This window comes from Eumetopias jubatus, unplaced genomic scaffold, assembly GCF_037043125.1.
Source record: "Eumetopias jubatus isolate StellerSeaLion01/CBP00866 unplaced genomic scaffold, mEumJub1_p1.0 scaffold_12, whole genome shotgun sequence".
NCBI lineage: Eukaryota > Metazoa > Chordata > Mammalia > Carnivora > Otariidae > Eumetopias > Eumetopias jubatus.
In genome coordinates this window covers 42327704-42343772 of record NW_028274818.1, presented here as the reverse complement: position 1 = coordinate 42343772, position 16069 = coordinate 42327704, and the positions used below count along the sequence as shown (strand labels likewise).

General features: G+C 42.9%; 1 protein-coding gene across 7 annotated transcripts in view; it reads right to left on the bottom strand.

Moving 5' to 3' along the window:
• CACNA1E (calcium voltage-gated channel subunit alpha1 E) overlaps nucleotides 1-16069 on the bottom strand; it is a 384845-nt gene that overhangs the window by 212908 nt on the left and 155868 nt on the right. For all 7 annotated transcript variants that reach the window (XM_088016637.1, XM_088016633.1, XM_088016634.1 and 4 more), the window contains 2 exons: nucleotides 1749-1852; nucleotides 793-945 (listed from right to left, as the gene is read on the bottom strand). In XM_088016637.1, coding sequence (XP_087872763.1) covers nucleotides 793-945; nucleotides 1749-1852 — 257 coding nt within the window. The remainder of the gene's footprint in view (nucleotides 1-792; nucleotides 946-1748; nucleotides 1853-16069) is intronic.

Genomic DNA, 16069 nt, shown 5'->3' with positions numbered 1-16069 from the left:
AATTATAAACTACAGTCCCTTCACAGTGGGTCTCAACTCCTTGTTCTTCTGGCCTAAATTCCTGGTCTTGAATAAGACAATCAATCCATCAATCAATAAAGTAAAACTCCACTGTGGAAGGTGTCCTTTGAAGATGCTTTTAAAAAAACATAAACATTATACTAAATTGGACTTCTTCAACCTCTCCCTGACCCCCTTTCCTGCTAGGGTATTCTACTCAACTTGAACAAATAAGATACAAAGAGATAAGAATCTGGGGTCTGTGAACACCACAGATCTCCCAAGCACCCCCGGCAAGCCAAGCTCAGCGCTCCCTCAGCCCTTCTACACTGTCTGTGGGGCACAGCAGGGGAGGAGAAAGGTCACAAGATGGATCATGAGGGAAAATGTCTCCACAGATCTAGAGAGACCTAAATCTGACTCTGGACTCCTGGATCTCCTTGGCCTGTGGGCCAAAGAAGACACTGAACAAAGAGTAGTTCTTCAGACAGGTGGTTTTTGACATGCATTCTGACAACCTTCTACCATGGGACGGGGGAGCTGGGACCTCCTGTTTGACATCCTCTGACTGCAAACGTAAGAGGTCATTTGCTTTGCAATATCACTGTCCAATGGGGACCTTTATTCTAGGCTGCTTGTGCCTCAAAAAGCAAACTAGGAAGTTTCTGATCCTAATTCTGGGGTTGGGACAGAATATTCTCTTCCAACCAGTCTCCCAATGACCTGAAAGTACTCCAATGACCAGAGTGGAGAGGAAGGGAAGAAGTAGAAGGCAAGAAACAATGACCCTACCTGAATTGTTCGTGAAACATGCACGGTGCAACTTCCCACTGTAGAACTCCAAGCCAATGATAGCAAACATCAGGATGGCAAAGAAGAGCAGAAGACCAATTTGCAGAAGAGGTACCATGGCCTTCATGATGGACTTCAGTACAATCTGCAGGCCTAGAAGGAAAGGAAGAGAATGACAAATGGAGCCTCCCTGGGCACCATCTGATACAGCAGGCTCCCTCTACCTTCTCCTAAGAGGAGAAGGACAAGTCTTTGAGGGAAAAGAACCACTGGTCCTGAGATGACGAAGAAAATTTGCAAAGGGACAACCAGAACAAGTCAAGCCAAAGACTCCATCACTACTACCCCTAGAATCAATCTCATGCTCCTTCTCACCATTCTCTGATCATTTATTTACATGCCTATTACTCCTTCCTTTTTTTGTTTCATCCATGTTGCCTTCTGCTTATCTTTTACAAACTTACGTGAACGTGCTTCTTTCCTAAAGGAAATTAAGCCTGGCCCTGCTAGGCTCTAAGTCCTATGAGAGCAAGGACAAAGTTTACCTCCCCCACTACTATATCAGAATTGTATTTCTGAAGAATTTTTAATGTCAGGAAAATCAAAGGCTTCCGTGACAGGATCCAAAAGTATATACCAAGTATGATCAAATTATATTAAAACTCACAGGAAAAAATGCATAAAAATATAGGATAATGAGTGTTTTTCCTTTTCACTTTATATATATATTTTTTACTTTGTAAAGATTCTACAAAGATCTTTCATTATCTTTAAAAATCTGAAAAAAAGTTGCTAGATTTTAAAGTAAAATGTTATGCCAGATTGCTTCATCCCCACTCTTTATTATCACTGGAGAAATTGTTTCTTGTTTATCCCAAATTCCTTTGGCCCCAGATCCTGCGGGGACACATCAGTAAAGCTACAGCAGAGGAGAAAGAAGAAAGGCAGGTGCTCACTAGGTATCCCTGACACGAGCTTCAGGGGTCTCAGGACACGCACAGCCCGGAGGGTCCTCAGGTCCACATGTGTGTTGAAGTGGGTTCCTGCCGTGGCCAGGATGCTGCAGATGGAGACACAGAAGGTCAAGGTTACCACAGTCTGGCTTTCTCCCCCTGTTCCATGGGGGAAGCCGGGTTGAAGAAGGCTCAGCCTGGAAAGCACACAGAGCTGATGCCAGTTGCATGTGGGAGCACCTGAGCTTGGGTGAATCATCGGTGGTTCTGACTGGAATTAAACTTAGCCATATCTGGGTTTTACTTTGCAAAGAAGGAAAAATTACCATCACACCAGAATCCTAGATCCAAATCATGAGTAGAATACCAGCTCCCTAGCATCGGTCCCATTGCTGCCTCCAAACCTTGGTCCCTACTCTCCTTGCTATTTCTCACCAACCTCCTTTCCCTCTTTCCAACCTACCAAGGCCCCTGGATTTTGTATTTAAGAATTTTCTTAGATTCCCCTGTCTCCTAACTCCTTTAGGGAATTTCTCTGGATCAGGTGCAGTAAAGGAGTAACTCATTCTTCCCCACCTTGGCACTTAAGAGTTTTTACCAAACATATCAATCACACTGATGCTTATAAATTAGGGAATAACTTCACTCGTTCACATACAGCACTTTTATAATTGCTCCAAATCACTGTATAACTTGGATTTTGTTTCTTTGCTTCCATTTTTCCATTTCCACAGACACACACACACACACACACACACACACACACACACACACACACACACCAAAATCCATAACAATCCTATTATATTGTATACACCAAGCACCTTGTCTTCAGGAGACAATTTATTTCATAGAATCCCATGACACTGCAGGTACTGCGGATAGTCAATGATACTTAAGGATTAATGAAAAACACAGCAGATGACCAAGAGCCAGCAGAGCTGGGTTTCAGTTGTGACTCAAGCACTTGAGAACTGAGTGATTTGAGGCAAGTTACACACTCCAGCAGCCTCACTACCCCCATCTACAAAATGGGGGGAGTGCCAGGACCTCACTATAAAAATAAAATGACATGGTATTGAATATTAGGAGTATTCTAGAAGTTATAATGTGCAAACTAGCTAATACGTCCAACATAAATATTAATAGTATAGTTTTTGCAACTTTGTCTAATCTTAGTCTTCCTTCTTTGGAACACTATTTGAACTCCCTCATAACCTCTCCATGAGAATTTCAGCTACCTGGAGCCACTGGTGAGTGAGTCATTCAGAAAACCAAGTTTTCTATATAGTCAAAGGGTGATGGGAATAGTTTATGTCACTTAATTATTTTGGAGGAAACATTTCCTTCAATACTTGAAATCGAACTTGAATGAAAGGTCTGTGCTGTATACCTCTAGAAAGCAGACATAGGATCAATAGGTACAAATTGCACAGATCCAGGACATGAGAATCATGAGCAGGGCTGGCCAAGAACAAGGTGGACTGTTTCATGGGGTAGGTCCACTTCACAACATTAAACATACTCAGCCACAGACTGTAGAACTATCTATTAGGAAGTTAAAAGTGTTCCAATGTGGGTTGAAGGTTATCTAAATAACCAGTAGAGATTGCTCTCAACTTTAAGACTCTATAATTCTATGTTAACCCAACCTCAAAATAAGAACCAGAAAGAAACCCTACTCTCATAAAGGGTCTCAGGACCCAGGCAAGCTGGTTCTCAGGTCTCCCTCTACCTCTCCTGATCCAAACTTCCACACTGTCTCTGAAAATGGGGGATGTCGACGAGCAGGGTCTCTGATGCTACTTTTGACTCTGTCTGCCAAAACCAAAGAGAGAAATTAGGGAGGGGAGTGATATCCTTTCCAACAAGTAGGGAAAACCTGAAGAGAAAAGAGAGCAAGGAGAAACGTGGAAAATAGGACTGAAAAATAAAACAGACAAAGAAACAAATAAAGGAAAGCAGAGAAAGAGAAAGCTCAAGGATAGTGTAGTGATAGAGAACTAGAACCCCAGGAAAATGGGGTCACTGTTCTGCTGAATCTGCTAAAAGGGAAAGAAGCACTGTATTCTCAGTCTTCTGAGGCGTGGTGACCATGGGAGATGCCTTTCCCTCCGGTTCGTGCTGTCTTACACACACACACACACACGGTGGGGAGACTCTGCCCTGTTCAGAAATCAGAGTTCTGTTTCCTAGGATACCCAGATACACATGAGATGCTCTTTCAAGTCCTAAGAAGGAGCTACTGAAAAGGAAAATTTCCTTTCCAACCCTGAGTTGAAGGAGGGATATTTCAGAACATGGAGGTAGGGTCCAAAAGACAAAATTGAAAGGCAAGAAGGCAGAAGTGTACGGAGAAAGAAAAACGGTTGAGGGGGGGAAAAAATGAGAGGACAGGGAAGCAAATGGTGAAAGGAGACATGGAGATGAAAACAGGAAAAAATACGAAATAAGAGCTGGTGGAGAAGCAAATGCGAGAAAAATAAGAATTCTCATGTAGGAAAGAGAACAGAAGTGAAGCCAATTTGAAGGAGAGAAGCAAAAATATGGCACTTGTGGCCGGGGCCACCAGACACGTCCGTGCTCTTTTCACCAACCTGTCCCCCAAGTTATCCAAGCTGCCTCAAACTTCAGCCAGGACCACACCACCTGGGGCCCCATGCTCCCCTAGCCCTCAGAACTTTCTTTTCCTTCACCCATGAAGAATATCCCATGCACATCCCTAGTGTTCACATCATGTTTGAGGGAAGGAGGTCCCATCCACTTGCTAGAAGCAGGGACAGTGGGATTCTTCGGGGGGAAGGATAATTGAGGGAACGGGCCCTGCTGTGTGCCCCCATAAAATTCTGTGCCCACTGCCATCCCTGCCCTGCCCACATCTTAGAGGAATTCTCCGTTTTCTCTGGTTTCTCCTCTGTCTCTCCCACAGGATCCGGAACACCTCAAGCAGAGACGCCGTCTTCCCCATCTCTACATCCCCCACACCTAGCCCAGACTCCAGCAAGTAAAAGGTGCTCAGTGAATGCTTGGTGGATCGAACTGCACTGAGGAAAGTAGTCAATGTGTTGAAGCAGGAACCAAACGGACAGAAATATCACAGAAACCCTAGAATTTACCAATGGAAAGGGTAGGTGGCACTGCCGGATACTACTCAAACACACACCTATTTGAGTGCACGGGGGCGTACTAGAAATCTGTCCTCAAACATTTTAGAGTCTAATGAGGAGCTTCTAATATCGTATAGGACTCCTGCTCTCAAGCAGATCCCACAGGACAGGATCTGCCCCGTCTGCAGCAGGAGAGTTAAGAGAGAGGGAGGGAAGGAAGAAGCCTCAAAATGTGAAGACTTGCCCTTTAGCAAAGCCTTGGTACTGAAGTCTATACAGCTCAGCAAAACTCTGGGCCTCACACAGAGCAGGCCTAATGTGGGAGGCTCAAGGCAAGTGCACAGTAGGAAAAGGCCCAGGCCCTCAGTCTAGCAAAAGCAGACAGACAGAGAAATGAAATAATTATAATTCACAATGAAGAATGTCTTAAGAGAAATGCTTACAAAGCGCTCCGAGAATGGGACACACTGCAGGATCACCTACGGGGCTTACTACCTGCTAGCATTTTCCCCTAAGTTATTTCATTAAATCCTCAAACATATCCTGATATCACGACTGTTTCCATTTCATAGGAGAGGAAATTGGGACTTAGAAACAATTAAACTGCTAATACACGCCCAGAGCAGGTATTAAAGTCCTTCCTCTTCTGGTATCGAAGTCCAGCCTTTCCCCAGTCTGCCAGCATGCCGTGCAGTCTTTTCTAGCACAGCACAGTTCCACTGGTCCTCAGCCCAGTGTGCTGCTAAAAATACCAAGGTCACAGTGTTTAGTCTCCCAACAAGCCAGTGAGCTTGGTTCCCTTGATCCTCAAGCCACAAATCACTAAGTCCCACAGACTTGCCACTGACAGCTCTCCGGACCAGCAGGTTGGAGGCTCCTTACACCTGAGGTCACAGCTGCTGTAATATCTACACGCACACACACATACACACACACGCGCGCGCGCTACTGCCACAGGATCAGAGAGAGGCCACTGTGCAAAGTTCCAATTCTGAGTAATAAAAGCCTGAGTTCTGCATCATCCCGTGCCCCATTTGCACATACCCTTCAGAAACAGAGGTTGTGTTTTTCCAGTTCTTTTGTCCCCAGGGTGCGGAGCTCTGTACACAGAGGGTGCTTAATTACTACTTTACCCCCAAAGCAGAGGACAGACATGAACCTCTGAGCACCACCAGCAGAGACGGAGGGTTTGGTGCACTGTGTATGTTCAAAACCTGTTTCCTCATGGATGTCATGGCTCATCCCTACCTCTAATGCTTCTGCTCTGAGCTGTCAGCAGATAAGAAGAGCCTAGAGGCTGATATGATCCTGAGGGTGTGGCAGGACCGTCACTGCAGTGGCAGGAGATGGAAGGGATGCTCTGAGCCATCACAACCAAATGGTCTCTCCCCAAGTCAATCACCCAAAGAATTCTCCCACTCAAGAATTCCTTTTGACCTTGGGGTTCTGTCTTAGCCTCTTCATCAACCCAAGTCTTAACAGTCTCTTTTCACACTTCCATGGCTAAAAATTCCCTGAAGCATTATGCAAATATTACATCAAAATATTATCTGTTGCTTATCTGCAATTCAGATTTAACTGGGCATTTTGTATTTTTATTTGCTAAATCTGGCAACTCTATTCAAGGGATAACCAGGTAAATAGCTTCCCTCCCAGTTGTTGCCCTAGCCCTAAACAAACGTGTAAATTCTCTTTTGTGAAGAAGAGACACAAACCAGGAGTCTCCTGCCCTTAGGCTCCGGAGTCCCTCCTGAGCTCTAAAAAGTATCTCTTTGCTTCTGCCCATATAAATCCCAAGGGAGAAGCTGATTAGCATTCAAAAGGCAAGTTATTCATTAGCATCTGTGCAAAAAGGCTGATTAACAGGAGCAAAGGGTGTTAGGTGTTTAACCAGCCCATATTACAGGAGACCAAGAGGAGACAGGGAGGGACCTAATTCAAGTTGGATTCCCTACACAGATTTGAGCCAGGATATCATTTCCATGGGTAATCCAAAATGGGTTGCTGGGTCCACTTAGAAGTGTTTCAGAGGTGGTTGGTTCCTTCTTCTCTTCTACTATTTTACCACCAATGAGGCACCAAAGTCTAACATACCCTTCCTTCAACACATCTCTTGGATTCACCTCTTAACCTCCAGCTTCCTTCTTGCCTTGGAATGCCCACCCCCTTGCCTTCTCTCCTTGCCTAAATAATACGATCCAGACTTCAGAGCCAGATGGCATCCTACCTCCTCCGTGGAAAAGATCTACAGTCAAAAGAAACTTGAACTAAGATGATAAGGAAGTGGTAAAGCACATACTCTCCCGTCATACTGGCTGGTTTCAAATGTCAGTTCCCTCACTCACACTAGCTGTCTGGCCTGATGCAATTGCCTCCCTGAGCTATAGTGTTCTTATCTGTAAAATGGGGACAATACCTTCCGTAGAGGGTCATGTGAGGATTTTAAAAGATAAGATGCTTATAAACTTCTTCACATAGTGCTGACTTTGAAAAGATATCAAGAGCTCACAGAATTAAAGGGATATTGGAGGACCAGGCTGGAAAAACAGGAAAGTAGAAATCTTGGTGTGGTAGGCTGAATAAGAGATTCAAAGAGATCCAGCTCCTAATCCTGGAAACCTGTGAATGTTACCTGATATGGCAAAACTGACTTTGCAGATGTGATTAAGGATTTTGAGATGGGGAGATTTTTCTGGATTATCTGCGTGGGCCCTGAATGCAATCACAAGTGCCTCATAAGAGGGAGGCACAGGAAGATTTGGCTAGAAAGAAGGCAATGTGATGACTGAAGCAAGGTGCTATGCTGCTGGCTTTGAAGATGGAGGAAGGATGCAAGGAATACAGCTCTAGATGCGAGGAAAGGCAAAGAAATGCCTTCCCCGTCTTAAAGCCTCAGGTGAGAGTACAGACCTGCTGATAACCGATGCAGCCCAGGGAAACAAATTTTGGAGTTTTGAATCTAGAGCTGTAAGAGAAGGAATTCGCTTTAAGCCACCAAGTTTGCAGCAATTTGTTACAGCAGGAATAATACACCTGGCAAAGGTCAGAGATTCCAGGAAATCTGATTCTTAGGCCACTGTGGCTATTGCTAGACGTATCATCGCCAACTGTACTAATAACATAGCATTGATAGCTTAAAAGTCATGGTGGAAAAAGCATGTGGTGGAACTTAAGTCACATGTCCCCTTACACTTCATCTGGCTGCACTGGGACGGTCCTCTAGCATTTCCAAAGTGGGCAAGACCCCCACCAAGCGCACACACAATAAAAGATTCTCCCAAAAGGGAGATTGGAGGCCACTGGGGAAGCTGGACATGGAGTCATGGAGTCTCTAAAAATACAACAATTTCTACTAAGCCTGACTCCTAGAAAGTACTTAGGAAATAGGTGTCATGGAGGAAGATGAGGAAGAACATATCTGGGTTTATTTGTTTTGTTTTGTTTTGTTTTGTTTTTTTAGTCTCTAAAACAAATGGATCAGATAGAGGGACTTCTCAGATCCCTCCTGGCTCTAAGACTCCGAGCCAAAACCTGTCCAGATGGCACTACGTTTCTCCAGCTCACGCCACCTCCCCTTTCTCTGAATATCTTGAAAAGTGCACAGCATTTAACACCTGATCGCGTACAGTTCTTATGTCTTAGAACTAAAGTCTGACTGTTAATGATAATTAGCTGGAACCTTGTAACTCAGTTCAAAGCCAGCTCCTCAATGGCAGAAAGTTCCTTTCACATTTCTGTCTATGGTCCCTTCCCTAACGATATGCAACAGTAATGCCCAAGAAATACCCTTGACTCAGGGATAAAGGGGTGTTAACAGATCCCCACTGGGGCAGATCGGATGAACTTGTCCGTGGAGCTGCGAATGAGCCCACTGGCACCTATATAATTAGATATCCAAACTGAAGGAGATTTTACCACATGTGCAAATAATGATGATCTATCAAAAATCTACTAAATTACACCCAACGTTTGGCTCTCCATTTCTTTTAAATAAATTACTGAAAGTATAATTTGATTTGGGAATCAGTTTCTAAAGATTTTACTTCATTTTATCAAAAACAAAAAAATAGTTCCTGTGTATTACATTGTTCAATGGAGACAACCTCCCCTCAAAATTCAATTTGACCAAAATACATCCGAGGGAAAAGGATGAGGCTGAGAGAGGGAAAATAGGTGTTTGGGTACTGGCCCAGTACCCAGTCTCTGCAAGCTGCCCCCTTTTCCTCCCCAGACCCTATGTTAGGGCCCTCTGATACCATTCAGGCTTAGCTCAATCCCAGAACCCAGAACCCAGAACCTAGAACCCAGAACCCAGAACCCAGAACCCATCTACAGTGTGCTAATAATTACTGAATGCATGCAATGCAGTAGGCACTGGCATTACAATGCAGAATAGGATGAGATGGTGGCTGTCCTCATGAAACTTAATGAAAAAGACATTACACAGATCACAATTATAGTAACTAGAGGGTCAGGAAAGGAAGGCTTTCCTATGGAAATGGCATATGAGCTCAAAGGTGAAGTATGAGTAGGCTAGAGGAAACAACGTGGGAAGAGCATCCCAGATGCAGGAACAGACATGCATAGAAGGGACAGAGGCAGAAAGGAGACTGGTATACTTGAACAATTCAAACAAGGGCTGGTGTTGTCTGGAACTTAGGGAAATCCAGGAAGTATGGAAAGCAGAGAGGCTAGAGAGTGTGGAAATATCAAATAAAGAAAACTTCACAGACATGTTAGAGATTGGACCAAGCCTAGCAGTGCTCAAAATCCGGGCTTACACTTGGTAATGAAGCATCAGGTTACCCACACCACTACTATGAGCCCCAAAGAAGTCCCTGATTGAACCATTGGTCTCTTAGCTTCTCCCCAAGCCCAGCCCGAGCTGCTATAATATGTGTCTACCTTGGCCACTGTACCTGAATTAGTGCCGACTTCTATTCCCATAGGCCCCTCCTAGGACAGCTGCTCCCACCTGCCTCCTCCACAGTACTCTTTCCTGATAACAGAGATATCCTATAGTCATGCTGGGTCTCTCTCCAGCCCAGAGACTGAATCTAGATTATCCTAAGCAAATCATCCATTGTCCTATTCTGAATAGTGACTGGTTTAGGAATGAACAGCTCATAGAACTCAGGCCTTTGAGTTTAAAGGAAAATATGCTGTGTTGCTTCAATTCACCCAAATTTTGTTCAAAAGTAAAAGCATATAAAGCAATGATTTTCAAACCTTTTTTGAACATACCTGCAGTACAAAATATATTTTACATCACAAGCCACGATGAATATATGTATGTGTGTGTGTGTATGCATGCGTGTGTGTGTGTTTGTGTAAAATTACAGAGTGCCTCATAAAATAATATTCTATGTGTGATATATTTTCTCTTCAAATTTTCCTTGCTATTTTTTGTTTCACGCTGGTCACAACCAATTAAGTTGATGTCACGATTCTCTAATGGGGTTGACCTACAGTTTGAAAAACCCAGATGTAAAGACTAGCTAATACACATGCTCACTCTAAGGAGACTGTTCTAAAGAGGACAAGATAGACCAACATGAACTACTGCTTTAATAGCACCATGTGGTTTCTTGGTGTTTCCCCAGAATGATGAAACAGTTTGCCTTGAAAAGTTTTACTGTGTTTTTCCAAGAACTGTAGACACAGCAGTCTAGGAGAGACCCTGTTCCCTCCTCTGTTACCAGAAATAGTAACAGCATCTTGCTGCCTTTCAGAATGGGTAGTCTTATAGAAAGACCACCACCTCCAAAACTGTCACGAGGCAGCTATTTCTGGGGTTTGGTTGGTTAGTTGGTTGGCTGTTATTTATTTATTTAGACTTGGGTCCAAGTTGATTTATGACCAAAATGGAGCATGAACTTTCTTCTAAGATTCTGCCTAGGAAGAAGTCACAATATTTCTTGGGAGAATGAGGACAGTGGGGTCAAATTGTCCCTTTCCAAAAGAGAAGGTCTGTGCCATTTCCAGAAAGGACAAGTGGTTCTGTATTTAACAAAGGTAAGGCTACCCTTTCTGGAATTTAAAATGGGGCTCCTAATTAAATTTCCCAAGACTCTCTTGAGGCTATGAAGTGGTCCCCAAATATGCTTTTTGGTGAACAGAAAAATCATGGCCTTTCCCACTAAAAGAAAGTTCAACAATCAAACCATGTCATGCCAAGGAGAGGAGTTTGTATTAACATTTGAGACCAGATAATTCTTTGTTGTTGGGAGCTATTCTGTGCATTGTAGGATGTTTAACAGCATCCCCCACTTCTACCCACTAGGTGCCAGTAGCAACCCCTCCTCCAACCCCCCTCCCCCGGGGGTTGTGACAACCAAAAATGTCTCTAGACATTGTGATGGGGCCGGTGGGGGGGGGGGGGACACATCACAGGTTGAGGACCACTACTGACAGAGAATCTCTCAGATAGCGATTCCTTCAAACTGAGTAGTAGCCTGATTAAAGGCAATGCGTGTGTTTCACAACTAGTCCTCATCCACTCTGGGAGAAGCACACACAGCCCCTCTCAGGCAGACGTGAAGATGTTGCCAGGGTGACCCCCAGCTACAAGTCATAATTTTGCTGAAAATGCATTGATGCCAACATTGATAAAAATGTCCTCTGCCTTCTTCTTTAAACATCTCCTAGTGGCTACATGAAGCTTAACCCCAGTGTGTCTACAAAGGAAGCTTTAATCCAAAAGTTTCCCCAGATCATGGAAGGTAAAGAACACAGTAACGTACAAAGGAGGGTTTTTACTTAACCTCAGTGTAATGGAGACAAAGGTCAGGTTCCTACTAATGGTCCTGGGTTTCTTCCTTGTTTTACAAGAAAGCCCCTGACGATTCACTCAGACACAGCAAGGAGAAATGCCAAGCAATGGGTAGAAACTCTATGAGTGTCATTCAGGTCCAGGTGATGATAAAGATGATGATGATGATGATGATGATGATGATGAAAAAAATGCCTCGTTGCTTCCCAGTTTACATAACCTTGTCCCATAAAGATACATTATTCTCCATTTCGTCAGTTTGAGAATTAAGGTTCAGAGAGAGAAACTGCCTAGCCCAAGATTACGGAGATAGTAAATGGTCAAACTGAGACCCAAATCCAGAAATTTAGATTCCAAATTTGGAGTGCTTTTGGTAGCTACAAAAGATAATGGCTAATAGCTAGAAACATATCCCAAAGGCACATACGTTCAACAAATGTCTTCTCTAGGACAACCACAGAGCTGCCTCTCGGCAGAGCCTTATGGTGTCCTGTGATTGCAGGATCATATGAATGTTACCAAAACTGTACTTCAGAGAGCTGGCAAAGACAGATAATTGCTGGAGAGGGAAATCCCACATTATAAGAACTCGCTAACATAAATACATGTTCTTTCAGTTGTTTTTCTAGTAGTGGTGAGGGATTTCTGTTGATCTACCACCCACACACTTTCTCTCACCAGGTCTCCCTGAGGTCCAGGGACAAGCACTTGTGAGATGGCTAGCCTGGGATAGAGCAGAAACCAGCTGAGCAACAGAATGCAGCTAATTAGGGCCAAGCCGCTAATGCTGGCCTCATGAGAAGGCTGCACTAGTGACCTCCAGTATCACATTACAGAGACCAGCGGTATACTCCCCCACTGCCCACACAAAGTGGCCTCCTATTGTTTGTACTGCTAGGATCTCCTCTTCCTCCAAAAACAACACTCTCCCCCTACCATTCTTTTTTTTTTTTTTTTTAAAGATTTTATTTATTTATTTGAGAGAGAGAATGAGGGAGAGAGAGAGAGTACATGAGAGGGGGTAAGGTCAGAGGGAGAAGCAGACTCCCTGCTGAGCAGGGAGCCCGATGCGGGACTCGATCCCGGGACTCCAGGATCATGACCTGAGCTGAAGGCAGTCGCTTAACCAACTGAGCCACCCAGGCGCCCTCTCCCCCTACCATTCTTTTCAAAAACTGCAATGCTCTTACATGCCACCGCTAGCCAGTTAAGTTTCTCCCCGGGGATGTTTGGACGGAGGACCAGAGTTTGGCTGATCTCTCCTGAAGCAGCTAAAGCCCTAAAATGATAGGCTTCAGGAGCTGTCATTGTTCTCACAGAACACAGCTGGCTGTAGTAAGAGAGAAGAATAAAGCTGACCCTGGAGGTAAGAAGAATGAAAAAAGGAAAGAATTCCTCTGGAGCTAGCACCCTGATCCTGCAGTTCCTGAGGCCCAACTACTTCCTGACATTTCTGCAACTCGGTGGTTCCATGAGACACGTCTTCCTTGAAAAGCCCTCCTTGCTTAAATGACTCCAAGTTAGGTGTCTATCACTCACAATGACCCACTCACCTATTCTGTCCAGATAATATCACCTGGATAAGAAACCAAAGTGAAAGTTGACATAACTGGCCTGGCCAGACAAGAGCTAAGTAAGATACATGAAAAACAAGGAAAAACTCGGAAAACCATGCCCCTGGCATGGAGCCAATACACCAATTAGAGAATGTGAAAGCTTTTTTTTTCTTGATGTCACCTTAGCAAGTGGCTTAAATCCTAAGATACTGAAACACTGCTTCCTCTTCAGCTTTGGAAAGACTAAAAAAATATACATATTCAAGATCCTGGGGAGAGCCAGAGTCTTCTTGTCAAGACGTCAAATGTGGATGAGTGCAGGTGAACACTAGATGGTGGGTTGACTGAAGGGATACTCAAAGCAGGAGGAAAAGAAAAACCTAAGTAATAAAACTCTACCGTCTCATAGTGTATTGGGGTAGGAGATTTTTTTCTTTTGGATGTCTGAGGAATATCTAGCTAAAAGAATCTGAGTTTATAAAACTTTTCAAATCATTGACTCTTTCAGAAAAATATGGATCCATAAATTTTAGAGAAAACATATTTGTCCATTGTTCCTCTTCCCTAGTTCAGCCTACAATGCCTAAGAGATTGATTTGCATGACAGGCATATGCCATCTGTCTTCTAGGATGACAAGTATTAAAAAAAAAAATACCCAGATAATTTCCCGTACTTGCAGAGCAGACAAACCTACAATTACAGTGCATGATGAAGAGGCAGCCATAAAGCTGTTATAAAATATCAACTGTCTGTAGAGCCCCCAAATGAACTAGAGCTATTTGTTAGAGAAAACAAAGTGCTTTTTATTTTTGAGTCATTAAACCAAAATTCCTTCTAGTACTTCTGAGTCATATCACATCCCATACCGCCTATTTGGAATACAATAAAACACAAGCCATTTTAATAATTAAAAAGAATTGCGCCTATATACAGGAACTCTTTAATTGTTACCCAAATCTATTTGATAGAGATATGTAAGCACAGAGTAAGTGGTTTTAATTGTACTTTCACTGTGAATAAATAAAATGCTGAATTGTTGCAAGAATCAAGAGGTTACTTCTCTCCCAGCTGAAGAGCTAAGAGGCATGGCCATTTTCTCAGAAAGGAATTTAAAAGAGCACCTTTTTTCTATTTATAAGGAACAATGGAGTGTGTTTATTAATAATGGAGTCTAGACCAAGGAACTGCTGCCCCATGTAGAAGTGCTGGCCCCCCAGGGTCCAAGTTTAACTCAATGGCAATGATCTTTCTTTTCGGCTCTGAAGTTATTTTTACCTTGCCAGCTATGCAAATTAGCTCATGGCCTCAGAGCATGAAAGAAACCAGGCTGAGACCAGGTTAATATTTTATGAAAAAATGAAAATCCTCTAAACCACTGATCCTGGCACTGATCTTCACATACTCTATTAACTACCCTGGATAGATATTGCCATGGCAAATTTCTGTGCCAATCTAGCAGCAAAAAAGGCAAGCTATAAACAATTCACAAAAGAAGAAACATAGACTATTTAGGGATTACATGAAAAAGTTCCATAGCATTATAGTCAAAGAAATTCAAATTAAAACAACACAACAGCCTGTTCTGCTCTTAAGTTGCCACCACTAGAAAGAAAGCATATTGGTACTTTGCAAAGCTATTGGACATTTTGTATATAAGGTCACTGAAGATGTTCACTCTCTTTGATCCAGGAGGTTTAGGAAATTATTTTGAATCCATATTCCAAAATTAGGGCAAATACAATGTTGTTCAATGAAGGATTTTTTATGATAGCAAAATATTTTTAAATCACCCACAACTGAATAATAAGAAAACAAGCAACCCAATTACAAACATGAGCAAAAGAAGTAAACAGACACTTCACCAAAGAGAGACGTGGATGACAAATAAGAACCATTATTAATTACTAAGGAAATGCCAATTAAAATCACAATAGTTACCACTACCTACCTACCAGAAAGCTAAAACAGAAATGAAACTAGACAATAAAAAGCCTGATAAGATCATATGCTGGTAAGAATGTGGAGCAACTGGAACGCTCATGTATTGCTAGTGGGAATACAAAACAGTACAACCATTTTGGAGAACAGTTTTGCAGCAGCTGCTTAGAGCTAAACATACACTTGCTATATGACCCAACCATGGTTATTTATCACAGATAGATTCATAATTGCCCCAAACTGGGAACAATCTGAGATATGTCCCTCAAATGGTGAATAAACAATCTGTGATACACCCATCCAACTGCTAGGCAGCAACAAAAAGAAATGAACTATTGATCCACGCAACAGCATAGGTGGCTCTCAAAGGTATTATGTTATATGCAAGAAGCCAGAATCAAAAGGCTATATCCTATCTGATTCCATGTATATGATATTCTGCAAAGACAAAACGATAAGGACAAAACAGCTCAGCACCCTACGAAAGCCTGGGGACTGAGAGACGAAACTGGCTAGGAAGGGGCCTGAGGGAACTTTGAGAGTGAAAGAAATATTCTTGTCTTGATTATGGAGGTGGTTAGCTATCTGTATACATTTGTCAGGGTCCTTAGTGTTTGGGGTTTTTTTTCTCATTGTGGTAAAATACACATAAAATTTACCACCAGAACCATTTTTAAGTGTCCAGTTCAGTGGCGTCAAGTACATTCCCATTGTTGTGCAACCACCACCACCATCCATCCCTGTAACTCTTTTCATCTTGCAAAAGTGAAACTCTGTACCCATTAAATACTAACTCCCCATTCCCTCCTTCCCCCAGCCCCTGGTAAGTGCCAATCTACTTTCTGTCTCTGTGAATTTAACTACTCTAGGTAACTTACATAAATGGAATCACAATATTTGCCCTTTTATGACTGGCTTATTTCATTCAGTATAATGTCTTCAAGGTTCAC